The sequence below is a fragment of the Mytilus trossulus genome, chromosome 12, assembly GCF_036588685.1.
Source record: "Mytilus trossulus isolate FHL-02 chromosome 12, PNRI_Mtr1.1.1.hap1, whole genome shotgun sequence".
In the NCBI taxonomy this organism is placed as follows: Eukaryota; Metazoa; Mollusca; class Bivalvia; order Mytilida; family Mytilidae; genus Mytilus; species Mytilus trossulus.
The window spans coordinates 24958589-24973678 of NC_086384.1; the positions used below are offsets into that span (position 1 = coordinate 24958589).

At 30.8% G+C, this 15090-nt stretch overlaps 1 protein-coding gene across 1 annotated transcript; it reads left to right on the forward strand.

The window, feature by feature from the left end:
• The first annotated feature begins 291 nt into the window (after positions 1-291).
• LOC134693464 (alanine--glyoxylate aminotransferase-like) lies at positions 292-13723 on the forward strand. The gene is made up of 12 exons (XM_063554296.1): positions 292-705; positions 2088-2166; positions 3370-3483; positions 4347-4411; positions 6280-6380; positions 7112-7182; positions 8255-8339; positions 8763-8858; positions 9470-9539; positions 10326-10421; positions 11197-11279; positions 11840-13723. The coding sequence occupies exons 1-12, from the start codon at positions 451-453 to the stop codon at positions 11994-11996; spliced, it is 1272 nt and encodes a 423-aa protein (XP_063410366.1). The 5' UTR covers positions 292-450; the 3' UTR covers positions 11997-13723.
• The last annotated feature ends 1367 nt before the right edge of the window (positions 13724-15090 follow it).

The window sequence follows — 15090 nt, forward strand, 5'->3', positions numbered from 1 at the left end:
CCAGCTCAGATCAGTCAACATTCATAGACCTACATGTACAGTAGGTAGTTTACATGAAGTCAAAATGCCGCTTACTGTGACTTCATAACGTCTATCCTTCCATCATGCTTTTTTTCCTTCTCACGGCGATCTTTCCCTCTATGGAATCTAAACACACGGATACACCACTTATTTTATATCAGAGCTGAACTCGTCGCGATATTTATAAAATAAACATTGAATAAAGAGAGATAAACATTCATGGTGTCTTCTTCATATCTACCTTGACCCAGTAAAATTTTGCTGAATTTGATACACTGAAAATTGATCACTCAGAAATCGTAGATGTTTACCTGAAGAATAGACTTATAAATCGTGTGTTTTAGCAACTATTTACTTTTCTAAAAAAAAGGATTTTTAGGACTGCTTTTCATTTGTGATCACTGGATTAAAATTTCGGATCTCTGGATAATGGAAAAACTACGTATTCTTTTTCGTCCCCAGACCGGAATTGTTTTGAATGTTTTGTGCAAACAAAAAACTAGCCGTTTCAGAATACCAAAGTCAAAGATGAGTTCTGTTTCTAATCCCCCACAAAGTCTTTTGAAGCCAATGGTAATACCACAGAAGCTTCTAATGGGACCAGGACCTTCAAATAGTTCTCCACGGATTTTAAGTGCGTCTGCCTTACCAATGCTTGGCCATTTGCATCCAGAATTTACAAAGGTGATTATATTTTGACACCAAACATGTGCTAGATTCTGGACATGGAAAGTGTATAATTCTAAATGTTTCACATGCTGTCATACCATCATGTTATATTAATTTAAACATCCTAAATGTAATCATCCGTATCAGTGAGTATCAGATTACAAGCTTGTTTATCTTGCTTATCATGCTTAATATACTTGTCAACTCAGGGACCATCTCAAAACACAAAAAACACCATGACTTTAAAGGTCAAAATATGACATAACAAAGATTTAAAATAAAAATAAATATGAGTCTTATACATTTAATACACAAAATCCTTTAATATTAATATAAAAAAAATACTGTATTTTCAAATATAACAAATGTATTAGAAAATACATGTACTGTATTTTAGTTCAGAAAATTATTTCTTAATATTTTTTTTTTAATATTTGAAAAAGATTTTAGTTTAATAAAAAAAGATGTGTGTACATTTTACCAAGTCAGTGTTATATTACTGCACTGTACCTAAAATTAATTACCATTTGTTAACTTTAATGACAATTTTTTTATCATTTTTTTTCCGTCATAGAACATGTACATATGATGTAGCAGTTATTGCCCTTAAATGCTCAACAATTTTTTGCATGTTTCATATAATTTTTGGGAAAAAAAACTTGGTCGATAAAGAAGAACTGTAAATTGCAAAAACAGTGAATGTGCAATGTAGCTGAAGTTGTTTGTTGCCTCCTTATATGAATTACATGTCATAGATATACATTTCAGAAGATGTGGTATGAGTTCCAATGATACAATTCTCCATCCCAGTTATGATATTTAAAATTAAACCATTGTATGTCTTTCAACAAAGAGTCTTGACTTATGCAGGTTTAACTCTGAAATAACCATTTTAGTATTAAAAAATCGCTCTGAGCAAAAATAGAGATGGTAGTCTAGCATTCTAGAGGGAAACTGTAAACAGTTAAAAAGATCAGCATGCAGGACATGATTTTCTAAAAAGAGATTGTAGTTAACTTCATGAATTTTTTACAATGGTTGGAGAACAGCAAATGTTGAGGACAAACATCATGCACATTACACTTGGTGAGCTTTGCATGCCCTTTAGACAACATGGACAATGTTAGAGCCACCCGTTTTGTTTGTTCTGGTTTTATTTTCTCAGCAAGAATTTTCAGTCTGTGTATTTACAAATTTGCAATGCTTTTTTATAAAGGTTAACACATCATGCATATGCACATGTATTTATAAGTATTTATATACATTTACAAAATGATGTACATTGTACAACCTAAATGTACATGGATGTAGAGTTGTCTCATTGGCACTACACCACATCTTCCTATATCTATGTAAATGTAGAAGCAAAATATTGTAATGTTTCTTATTGATTGTAGATAATGGATGAAGTCAAAGAAGGAACAAGATATTTATTTCAGACCAGAAACAATTGGACTGTATGTGTATCAGGAACAGGTCTGTATCACAAAAGATATATGATAAACATTAAATACATAATCATTTAATAAGACAACTTGTTTCCTCAAATCCTTCTGTTACTTGCCATGTGTAAAAAGTAAAATCACAAAAAAACTCTGAAGAAAATTCAAACCAGAAAGTCCCTTATCACAAATCAAGGACTTCCATATACGTCCCTGTCACAAATGTATCAAAAAAGACTTTACTGTTCTTATTTGTATAATTGTAAGTTTGGTTCTAAACCAATTGATCACAAAAATATCAGCCACACAAACAGACACTTGTGCCTACTCTAGTATTTAAAGGAGAAAAGGGAGCCACATAAACATGATTGTATGTTTTCTTCCGGACACATTTTGGTTATTGTACCATGTGGTTGCTATCTAATTTATGTATCCTGTCCATTCACTTTTTATGCCCCACCTACGATAGTAGAGGGGCATTATGTTTTCTGGTCTGTGCCTCTGTTCGTTCGTCCATCTGTGCGTCCGTTCGCTTCAGGTTACAGATTTTGGTCAAAATTATTTACCAGAAGTCATATTTTCACATTATTTTATACAAGATTCTCTCGCTATACATGCTATATATATACATATATATACTGTGAATTCATTAATATCTGTTGGATACAAATTTTCATGGATTTTGTGGGAACAGGAGAACTACAAATCTTAAACATGTTAATGTTCAACGCAATACAAATTTTCTAAAGGAATTTATGCAAACTTTGCCAAAACCATGACTGAATATCAACAAATATGCAAGTTTTCCTCAATCCATGAAAATTGGTATCCACGAAAATAAACAAATCCACAGTACATGATTTATTAATATATATTTATATTATGTATATAAGAGAGGGACAAAAGATAACATAAGGACAGTCAAACTCATAGATTGAAAATAAACTGAAACGCCATGGCTTAAAATAAAAAGACAAACAGACAAATAATAGTACAGAAGAAACAAAATAGAGCACTAAAGAATAAGCAAAACAGTCACTGACAAAATCTGGGGGTGACCTCAGGTTCTCCAGAAAAGTTAGAAGATCCTGCTCCACATGTGGCACCTGTCGTGTTGCTTATAAATGTATATATCATGTATATTGCACCAAGAAAATTATCAAAGAAAGGTAAAGAAAATTGACACTTCTTTTTATTAAAAATGTCAACTTATTTCTCATTGTCTTTTATCCTTTAGGTCATGCAGCAATGGAAGCAGCAGTTTGTAACTTACTTGAACCAGGGGAGACTACTCTATCATGTGTAAATGGATTATGGGGAGAAAGATACGCTGACATGGCACGAAGAAATGGTTTGTTTATTTAAAACTTGTTACTTGTAAGGAACTGATACTGATATTCTATTGTCTTACATGTTTGATATTTATAGATTATCATTGATCATCTCAATGAGATTGATTTTCTTGCATGAGCCGGGAGGGCTGACCAATGATAATCTGTTTATCGTTATTTTACCGATGCCGATGTTTCCGTGTGTCAATGTCATATCAATTTTTTCAGCAATGCCACATGCTCCCTTAGTTTTTAGCAATACTTTTTGTATCACTCGACTCCATTTTCATATCACTTGACTCCACTGAGAAAGAAATAGCGGGTCCGAGACCACAATTGTCGTCCCTTGATTTTCGTTGTTCACAAATATAGTCCCTAGTGTTGACAGTGGGTTACTTGCCATTCATTTTTATACCCTGTCAAAATTTAAGGGCAGGTGAGATTTTTTTTAATTTTCATTTATGTTCTAAAAGAAATGCACTTCGAAATAATTGTGGTCTTGACCCAGCGATAATTAGTAATAACATTGACAGTACTTATTTTACCGCACTAAGATGCATTTATGGAATATCTTGTGGGTAGCTTGCCATCCATTTTCTGTTGATTCTGATTCCTTATTTTTAAGGGATACCAATTTTAGGTATATTATCATGATTATGGGAATAGACAAAGTACAAATTTTAAATGTTTAACAAATTCAAATTTACAAAGGCTTGCATGAAGACATTATCAAAATCACAAAATCAAATATCTATTAAAATATATGATAGTTCCTCTAACCACAAAAATTGGAAAGTACAAAAATAAAAGAATTTCAGTATTATTCAGCAATTATTACATAAGAGTATTTATGAATAACATATCTTTTATTTTTATTTTACAGGTGCAATTGCTGAAACAATAAATAAACCAATGGGTCAAGTTTTTAATCTTCAAGAAATTGAAGAAGTAAGATACTTTTTTTTTCAAATTGTTTACTTCTAGCCTTCACAATACGCAAGTGGGAATGGAAAACCAAACGTAAACATTGCTCCGTCATCAAAATAAACTGTATCTTGTTGTACATGTTTTACACATGCTTACCTGAATATCCATGCTGCTTTGTTGGTAAACTTCGGCTTCAAAACACCACCATTAATTAGCTGCCATTACAACAGTGACCTTTAGTAATTTTTTTTTTATGACTTATAGGAAATGAATACGTAAAAAATGATAAAATCCTGCACAGAAGCAGAGCTCCAGATAAGAATTCACAAATTGGGGTTTTTACCCACCATTTTCTTATGTAATTGGGTGATACAGATTTTTAATTGCATTATCAATTCAAATTCACCCCTCAAGTTAATATCAAATTGGGTTTTTCACCACCAAGCTCCTTAATGTATTGGGTTTTTTCATCAGCATTACTATTTAATATTTAGACAATATCAACCCCGGATGTTTTTCCATTTTAAATATGTTTCTTTCTTTGAATAATATAGCTATTTTATTTTCTTAATTCACTGACAAGCAATTGTAGGTTGAATTTGTGTCCCGTTTCAAACCTTCTGCCAGTTTTGTATTTTCTCACATCTTATGTAAACTGTAAATAACGGATATGAGTATTCCCAGGCACTCGCCTCAGATCTATTTTTCTCTTATATACCTTTATATAAAAATTCTGAGAGGAATGCCTGGGTGTGTATTCACTCATTAACCGTAAAACGAAAAAAAAATAGTATATAAACTCTAAATATACTTGAATGTTTTTGTTTTATTCAATTAACATAAATCTGGGTTAAGTTATCCCTTATTAGAACTTTTGGTTTCCAATAACATATCATTTCATAATTGATTTGGCCTTTCACATTTTCTAACGGCAACTTATTCAGTTTTGAGGAAGTCTCGTGTTTATTAGCAATGTTCTCGTTAAGGTACGCAAACACGCCCATGGGTTCGACGGACGCTTCCTAAAACACTGGCTGAGTATTGTTATCATCATATCTTTCCCTCAGTTATTCAAAAGAAGCCGAAAACATTCAATGTATGTTATGATAAATCTCGATCAATTCGAAAAAAATATGACAACATGACACACGCTAATTGGATAAACGCCGAGAAAATCGAAATGATTTCAAAAACACGTGTACCTTTTGAGCAAGGGAAAATTCCAACAGGGACCCATTTCAGCTACTTGATGCATGGAACTATTTTAAGAACAAAAGGACATTTCCAATTATAAATACAATCAAAACAGATTTACGCAACAAGTGAAAACAGATACGGGTAAATAACGCAGACGGTAGCCAACAAAGGGGTTGAGAACTCATGGTTTTGGCATATAATTGGGTTTTCCTTTAAATTAATTGGGTTATTGAACCCTGCAATGGGCAATTGCATTGGGTTTTCTATTATTTGTATTGCATGATCACGCAACTACACAGCTTATCTGGAGCTCTGCAGAAGAATAGGTTTATGATATATGTATGCATTGGTATTAGAATTGGATTACGTTTATTTTTCACTGGTCACTCGTTTCATATGACTCTAAAAAGTTTAGCAGGGGTTTCAAAATCGATTTCAGAGGTAAAAAGTCAGGAACCTGTTGGAATTACATATCAACAGACCACTTAAGAAAGTAATAGGTCATTATAATTGATTAATTATAAAATCAACATACTTCATTTTTGTAAATCACAAAATTCAGAATAAATAGCCAAATTGCACTGAACAAACCATGACAAAAATATTACTTTATTTACTACCTTCCATGCATTCAATCTAAAGAGGTATCCTTTAACTAAAATTGAATCTAACAATAAACATGATCTTTTCAGGGACTACAAAAGTACAGACCGGTGTTATTGTTCCTTACACATGGAGAGTCATCAGGGTCCACAGTACAGCCATTAGAAGGTGTAGGAAAACTCTGTCATAGGTTGGTTGGATTCATTTTATAGGATCTATCTAAACAAAAAAAACACCAAATGTATATCTTTGATAGCTAGCATTTTTGAGAATTATTTGGCTGTTGATGTGTGATACCATAGTTTAACTGTGTACCAAAATTTACAATTTTCTTAAGATTTAACTGAAAAGAAAGGGGAGCTAACTTGATTTTGAATAGAATTTATGATTCTTCTAAGAAACATTAGATTGGGAAAATTTGAGGTAAACTGAGGTGCTTAAACAAAACAAAGCAATAAACAAAAACTAATTGAAAAAGCTTGTGCATGAAGTTATTTTTTTAATCATTTAATAATGATTACATAATTTTCATATGAGAGATTGATGGCAATTGTATATTTATATTGTCATATTTTTAAAATAAAATCACTAAATGGTTTGAGACAATCCTAGTGTTGTACTGTGATTTAAAGTCAGATGAAAAATGAATTTACACCTAAATCATGCATGCTGAATTGCTGTTTTAGAAGATTTACATAAATTTACAAAAAATGTTAAAATTGACTTTAAAGGGAAATAACTCCTTAAAAGGTCAATTGACAATTTTGGTTCTGTTAACTTACATGTTGATCTTTCTTTGCAGAACAATATTTAAATAGATACTCAAATGATGATTGTGGTCAAGTTTGGTTAAATTAAGCTAAGTAGTTAAATTTCAGAGGAGCAATTTTTAAGTAAAGTGGTATATTATTTTATTTTCAGATATAACTGTTTGTTATTGGTAGATTCAGTTGCAGCAGCTGGCGGTGTACCATTGTATGCTGATGATTGGGGTTAGTTCATTAATGTTTTTGTAGTTAACAAAATGCTATTATCTCCCTTGATTTAGAAAGTCACAATTAACTGTCACAAAATACCATTGTCTTCTTTTTAGTTCACCTTGTCTAAAAGGCCAAGTGAGCCTTTCTCATCACTTTGCATTCATTGTCCATCTTTGTCTGATAACTTTTACAAAAATTGCTCCTCTGATATTACTCAGCTAAATTTAACCAAACTTGACCACAATCATCATTTGAGTATCTATTTAAATATTGTTCTGCAAAGTAAGATCTACATGTCAGTTAACAGGACTAAAATTGTCAATTGACCTTTTAAGGAGTTATTTCCCTTTAAAGTCCATTTTTAACAATTTTTTAACAATTTTTGTAAATCTTCTCTTGACATTTGTGTGAAACTACTGAGGAAAATTTACCCAAACTTGGCCCAATCATCATTAGGGTATTGAGTTTAAAAATGTGTCTGATTACCCTGACTGCCAACCAACAAGGGGCCATGGCTTAAAACATAACATAGGGGTAAAATGCAGTTTACCAAAAATATCAGGTGAGGGACACAGGCTTCTTTGAGCCTCTGGTTTTTTTCTCCCTTGATTTAGAACATTACAATTTACATTCACAGAAAACCATAATTGCCTCACTTGTTTAAAAAATACAATTTACATTCATAAGATTATCTCCCTTGATTTAGAAAAATGCTACTTTTCATTCACAGAAAACAATTGTCTCCCTTGATTTTAAAAACTACAATTTACATTGACAAGATAAATTATCTCCCTTGATTAAGAAAATATAATTTACATTTACAGCAGATCTTTGTCTTCAGATTTACATTTACAGCATACTAATATGTCTTTTTAATTTAGAAAATACAATTAACCCCACAAATTGTCTCCCTTGACTTAAAATTTACATTCCCAAAAGACATATATGTCTGCTTTAGCCTTTAATTCAGAAAAGGCAATTTTATTTACAATATATCATTATCTCCCATGAGGGAGCAAATGAGATATATACCAGTTATACACTATATATAAATAACTTACTAATAAATGTATTTCTTCTGTAGAAATTGACTGTATATACACTGGTTCCCAGAAAGTTTTAAGTGCACCACCAGGAGCCAGTCCAATATCTTTTTCAGAAAAAGGAAAGTAAGTTTAGTTAGCTTGTTCAGTTAGACGGATGATTGAATCAGAGAAAATATAACACAAATACTTTGTAGAACAGGAACATTTAGAATCAGATTTTTAATTTTGTCTACTACTAAGATCACAAAACTACAATATGTCATCTTATATGGACACACTATTTTGAAATCAATTCAAGCAGTCTTTTCATCTTCTATGACTGAGATATCACTGTTTATTTAAGATAAATGATTGGAAATATTAGGAGAAAAAAGTCAATAATTTTTACATATATATACTTAATTAAAGAAAAGGAAGTTCAATGCCTACACTTTCACATTATTGTTTTCATAGCAAGTCCAAATAAAACATTGTTCTGAATAGACATTCCATAATTTATGATTAAGGTCAATCAATTTAGTTTTAAAGATACAAATGTTCTTTCAGAGAAAAGGTATTGAAGAGGAAGACACCAGTTAGATCATTCTACTTTGATATGAATCATCTATCAAACTATTGGGGATGTGAGGAGAATCCTAGAAGGTGTGTAACAGTGTATAAGGCTGTTTCATAAACCTGTCAATGTCGAAAAAAATCCAGATAATAATGTGGTTTTCTTGTGGACAACTTCAAAGATTAATTTCTGATTTATTTACATGTTCAATATTTCCATGTCTTGTGTTGGGTCTGTTCATTCAAAAATAATTTATTAGTTTGCCTTATTCAAGTTTGTAATACATGTTTAATCTATATGAAAAGGCTGGTGTTAGGATTTGTGAACTAAATGTACCTATTCTAAACCAAAAACTCATATTTCAGACATAATATTTGATGGTGTTAAAATAAAAAGCACAAAAATAATGTTATGATATCATGAGTGACCTTTGTGCCTTAAAATGACCTGGATATCCGACCATAATAGTTCGGAAGAGGTGGATCTAATCTGCAAAACTTGTCAACCAATTAGAATTGCAGATAACTTCATTTTTGTCAATTTAGTGGAGTTGGATTACCTTAGATTGACCATTAGTATCTACTGAAGGGAATTCTACCTTCATGAAATTAAGGAGGCCCAATTTTCAGCAAATCTTTCTTTATGTATTTAAAAAAAACCAGAAATAATATCATAAACATACCTGTTGTTTCTATTGTAGATATCACCACACAGGGCCAATAATGAGTGTTTATGCTTTGAGAGAGGGATTTTCAAGACTAGTAGAAGATGTAATGATAATTACATAGAAATTGAACCAATAAAATCAATGTTTGAGTGTAAAATTGAGAATGGAAATGGGGAATATGTCAAACAGACAAAAATCTGACTAAAGTGGTCTTCAACACAGCGAGTAATTGCGTGTGCGGAGCTTCATTTTAAAAAAATAATTTAGGCTATGAAAAGGAATTGAAGTTAGCTTTCTTGTATTGTGTGTTTGGTAAAAAAGGTACGGTATGTTTTGCTTTGTTTTTAATTTTGGTAGATAATGCTTAAAAAAATTAATGAGAACTGCATATGAAATTCATGTCATTGTGAATAAAAAATATCTTTCAAGTTCAAATTTTTTTAGTACTGTGGTCTAAATTATTAAGTTAATAGATAAAAACCAAATGATATTGGATATCAATCCATGATTCAAAATCACTATATGCACAGCAAAATTACCCATAAAAAGCAAAGGAATAGCACTTTTATTGCTGTTAGTTGTCGAGAGGCCTTCAACACAGAGCAAAAAAACTTGCACTCTTTTGCAAAAATAATTGTATCATATATACAATATTGGATACTTATGTAGATGGCAATCTTCAGCTGATATTTTTTAGCAAATTTATCATGAAATTAGATGAAATTAAGGTTCACTCTATCTGAAAATTTAGTATGAGTTCAGCGATGTTATATTTTAATGCTTTTTATGCAATTTTGAAAGTCAGTTTCATTCTTTAATTGTATGATAAACACTATTTATGTTTTTATTCAAGGAAGCATTTGATAAAAGATAAATCTTCTTTTTAAAGGGTTTAGAAAATAGCTGGGCTACACACAAGAAATGTGCTGAGATGTTACACCAAGGAGTAGAGAGAATGGGGTTGGAACTGTTTGTACAAGATAAGGTAAAATTCTAATTCATTTACTGCTAAATGACCTGAGTGTGTAGGTTCAAACAAAGTCTTCGGCTACCTTGCTTGCTAGTTGAGTTGTGAAATCACTTTAAGGTTAGATATACTACCCTCCTTTCAGAGTAGAGCAACCTACACACTCAAGTCATTTAGCTGTAACTTAAAATATATCAATTTAAAATAACTTACTAATAACTTTGTTTTAAAAAAGAAGTTAAGGAAAATTTTAGTTTAGGGTAGTTTCAGATTTGACATCAATTGTTCAGAAAAAGTGCAAGTATGAGATATATATCAACCACAAGAAGACTTATAAATAGCAATTTAAAAATACAAAGGTGTGGTTTGTTTGTTAATGACACAACTCATTTAAATGGTCAATGATAGTCTGAAGGACAAAAATGTAAACAATTGCAGGTCACTTTATTATATCCCTAATCAAAAAGTAGGGGCTGTATTGCAATCAAAGTATCTTTTCATTACTGGAGTTGTCTGATCATAAAACAAATAACATGTCATACTATTTTCAGAAACTATTGGAATAAAATGATTTCATATTCCATATACTGTGGATTCATTTATTTTCGTGGATATTAATTTATGGAATAGGGAAACTTGCATTTTCCTGGATATTTGAATTCATGATTTTGCCAGTCTTAGCATAAAATGCCTAGAGAAAGTTTGTAATTTGTTTAACATTTGAAATCTTGGTTCACTTAACTTTTATCAGAAATAACTTAACATATATGATTAAAGTTTGTTTTAATTTCAGTCTGTCCGTCTTCCATGTGTCACTGGTGTTAAAGTACCAGCAGGCGTTAATTGGAAAGAAGTAGCAGATTATGCCATGAATCAGTAAGATATTTTCTGTATTAAGATTTTTATGCCCCACCTACAATAGCAGAGGGGCATTAAGTTTTCTGGTCTGTGTGTCTTTTCGTATGTTCATCTGTCTGTCCGTCTGTTACAGTTAAAGTTTTTGGTCAAGGTAGTTTTATATGAAGTTAAAGTCCAATCAACTTGAAACTTAGTATACATGTTCCCTATCATACGATCTTTCTAATTTTAATGCCAAATTAAGAGTTTTACCCCAATTCCACAGTCCACTTAACATAGAAAATGATAGTGTGGCTGGGGCAACCCACTCTTGTTATTACTTATACATAGCTAAATTTTGAGAAAAACTATTAATATATTTCTGAAATATGGGAATGCTATCACTTGTTTCAATTTTCAAATCTTCCTAAGTAGTGATGTGAAAATGATTCTTTATGTTCGTCTGGTAATTTTTTTTTATTCAGAACCTACATTTAAAGTAAAACTGTTAAGTAAGTCAATCTTAAGCATAATGACCAATTGATTTAATACTTTTAAGATAGTATTCATATAATCAAATGTTAATTATTTTTTGTTAGGTATAAGGTCGAGATATCTGGTGGTCTTGGAGCTCAGGCAGGAAAGATATGGAGAATAGGAATTATGGGATACAATGCCACACCAGACAATGTAAATCGTGTTCTCAGAGCATTATCGGAAGCTTTAAAAAATGTAGGATTTAAATCAAGGCTGTGATTATTGTTCATAACTATATATATATTTGTTGCTTTGTATTATTCAGTCCATGGAAAAAGATATTGTGTGATCAAGAAATTTGTAGTATGGATTCCTTCACTTATGTTTTATTTGTTAAAGAATAAATTACTGATTGTTTTTTGTTTCAAGTTATTTTTGTAAGTTTGTTTCTTTAAAGACCATATTAAAAACATGTTAGAAAACTTATTTCTTTAAATATTTCAATAGCCATATTTTGTCTGTTCATGTATTATAGTTTAAATGAATTATTTTGTTAATCAAATTTTGTCTTTAAGACAAGACCAACTTTTTCAAGCTTGACATAATATAACACTTGATTTCATTGAGTTTTAAAAGTTTTTAAATGCATAACATATCACATAGACTTTTTAAAGCTCTATTATTGTTTGATCTAGTGTTTTCATAAAGGGCCCAAAACTGCCAAATGACCACATTTAGTGTATACATTGATAAATATTCATGACTTGTTCATTTATTTTTAGTCACCAGAGAGTTGTGATTAGATAATAAAAATCAGTGACTGTGGATTAATTTTATCTTCTGCCAGGTCAACATTTTAACAATTTATTTCAGTGTGTATGAATGTTCACTCCTTTTCTAGTCCTATTTTACTTTGTATGTCTACTGTCAGAGTTTAACATTCTTCATTGACAATAAGTTCAAAATTGATCCATATTGACTGTTTTAACATTTTTTACTCAACACTAACAAAACAATAATTCCTCAAAGTACTAAAATGGAAAATATGCCTTAGTTTTAAAGATAAAATGCCTAATCATGTAAACTTTTAGAAATTAAGCAGCCAAGTTTGTAAATGGCAAATTCCATAATGTATTAATCAACAATTGTGTATAGAAAGAAGTACATTACATTCTTTTTGATCAAATTCAAATTCCTTTTAAATCAATTTTAATTTGTCTTTCAATCTTTTTAGAATCACTATTATGATTCAAAGATATAGTGATACATTTAGAGTTATCTCCCATTAAGATTAAGAGTCATCTCCCATATATGTTTTTATATTATAATAGTTTGTATTCCAAGAAATGTGTTTACAATTCCTTAGTTAACAAAAAGTTAATTATACAGTCATAGGTTTTAATTTCTTAATTGATTAATTGCTGTACTTATATCAATTCATACACCAAACTCTCAGTACAACTCAATGAAAATTGATGTAAGAAACATTTTATTCTTAATTGATTTAAGAAACAATTCGAGTAAGACATTGATCTATTTGAAATTTTGCACATGGCCTAGGCCTATACTTTATAACCAGTGTTAGATCTTATTTTATTTCAAATATGTTTATATTTAGTTGATAAAAACAAATGTTTTAACATATTATAGCTCTTGTTTTTTGTTGCTAGATTTCAGTATAGAGGCAGGTTGTTTGTTCTGAATTTTGTAAATCAGAGCTCTGATAGAAATAAATATAATTTCATCTTCCTTGTTGATCATGAATTATGACATGTATAACATATATGAAATATTTCATTGTATAATTGGAGAGGTGGTATATGGTACAATTTATACAATATGATGTTTATAGTGCTGTAAATTTATACAACTGTTGCTTATATAGGCTAAGTTATAGGTGAGCTTTTGTTAATTATACAATTATGGTTTGATATACCCGTTGAATTTAATGAAAGAGATAATTTTAATGTTTATATATATATTTATAATAAAATACTATTTCAGTACATGCATCTGTATCTTTATTTCGATTTTGCTCATTTAAAGTATGCAAAGCTAAAAGGCTGATGTCAACATTGTCAACTAACTGCTGTCAACATTGTCAACTAACTGCTGTCAACACATTGTCTGTCTTTATTGTCAATTTAAAAGTATGAACAAAAAGAGATGTTGGGTATCAATTTGCTGACAAGATTTTCTCTCTAGCTTCTCTAGTTTCTACAAAACACACAAATTGGTAAATAAGAGTGCACACACTGAAATGTCTTGCCTTCTTTACTAATCATTGATATGAGGTCAAGATCAAATAGACTGACATATAGATAATAAAATATTTCCATACACCAAATATAGTTGACCTATTGCAATTAGTATAAGAAAAAAAGACCAAAAACTCAAAAACTTAACTGACCACTGAACCATGAAAATAAGGTCAAGGTCAGATGACACCTGTCAGCTATACATGTATACCTTACAATCATTCCATACACCAAATATAGTAGAACTATTGTATATAGTAAAAGAAAAACAGACCATAACAAAAAAAATAAACTATAACCACTGAACCATGAAAATGAGGTCAAGGTCAGATGACACCTGCCAGTTGGACATGAACACCTTACAGCCCTTCCATTCACTGAATATACTAGACCTACTGCTTATAGTATCGGAGATATGGACTTGACCACCAAAACTTAAAGGCCAGGGCTGACCTAGATAGAAATCCGGTTGGAGAGCAATTAAGCCAATAAGGAAATGGGAGGGGCTTAACTATCTTATCAATTATTTATAGAAGTCAGCATGGTTAAAGAAAACAAACACATGTGGAAATTACCTTTGTGTAGAAATTTATAATCCAGACTAAAACTAAAAACTAACAAATAACAAGATTATGATGATCAAAAATATTTGCATGATAATAGTAACACTTGTAAATTCAATGCATAAGTGTAATTATTCTGTTTTTAATAGAAACTAGAAATGTAGCGGTTCCAAATGTTTATCCTGTAATTATATGTTAGTTTTTTGTAAATTTTCTTTCCTTTCTGTGAAGCTGGTGCATTAGGATTCCTAGATTTCCACACTGATGTAAAGCCTCTGTCCACATTCTCATTCCAATGGCATACCGCCAAATTTGATCTCAATTTATATTGATCATCACCAAAGCAAATTCTTTTGTCTTGAAATATGTTCACAACATTATTGAAACTTTCAACATAAAATGTGTCTTTAGCAAGAATGTAATCTTGAGGATATTTATAAATTGTTGAACTTTTTATAGCAATCTCTAACATTTTTCTGGCTTTTAAATTTGTAAGTACAGTCCTAGATGGCTCATAGTTTGAATCAAATCTGCACCTTGATGAATGATGGC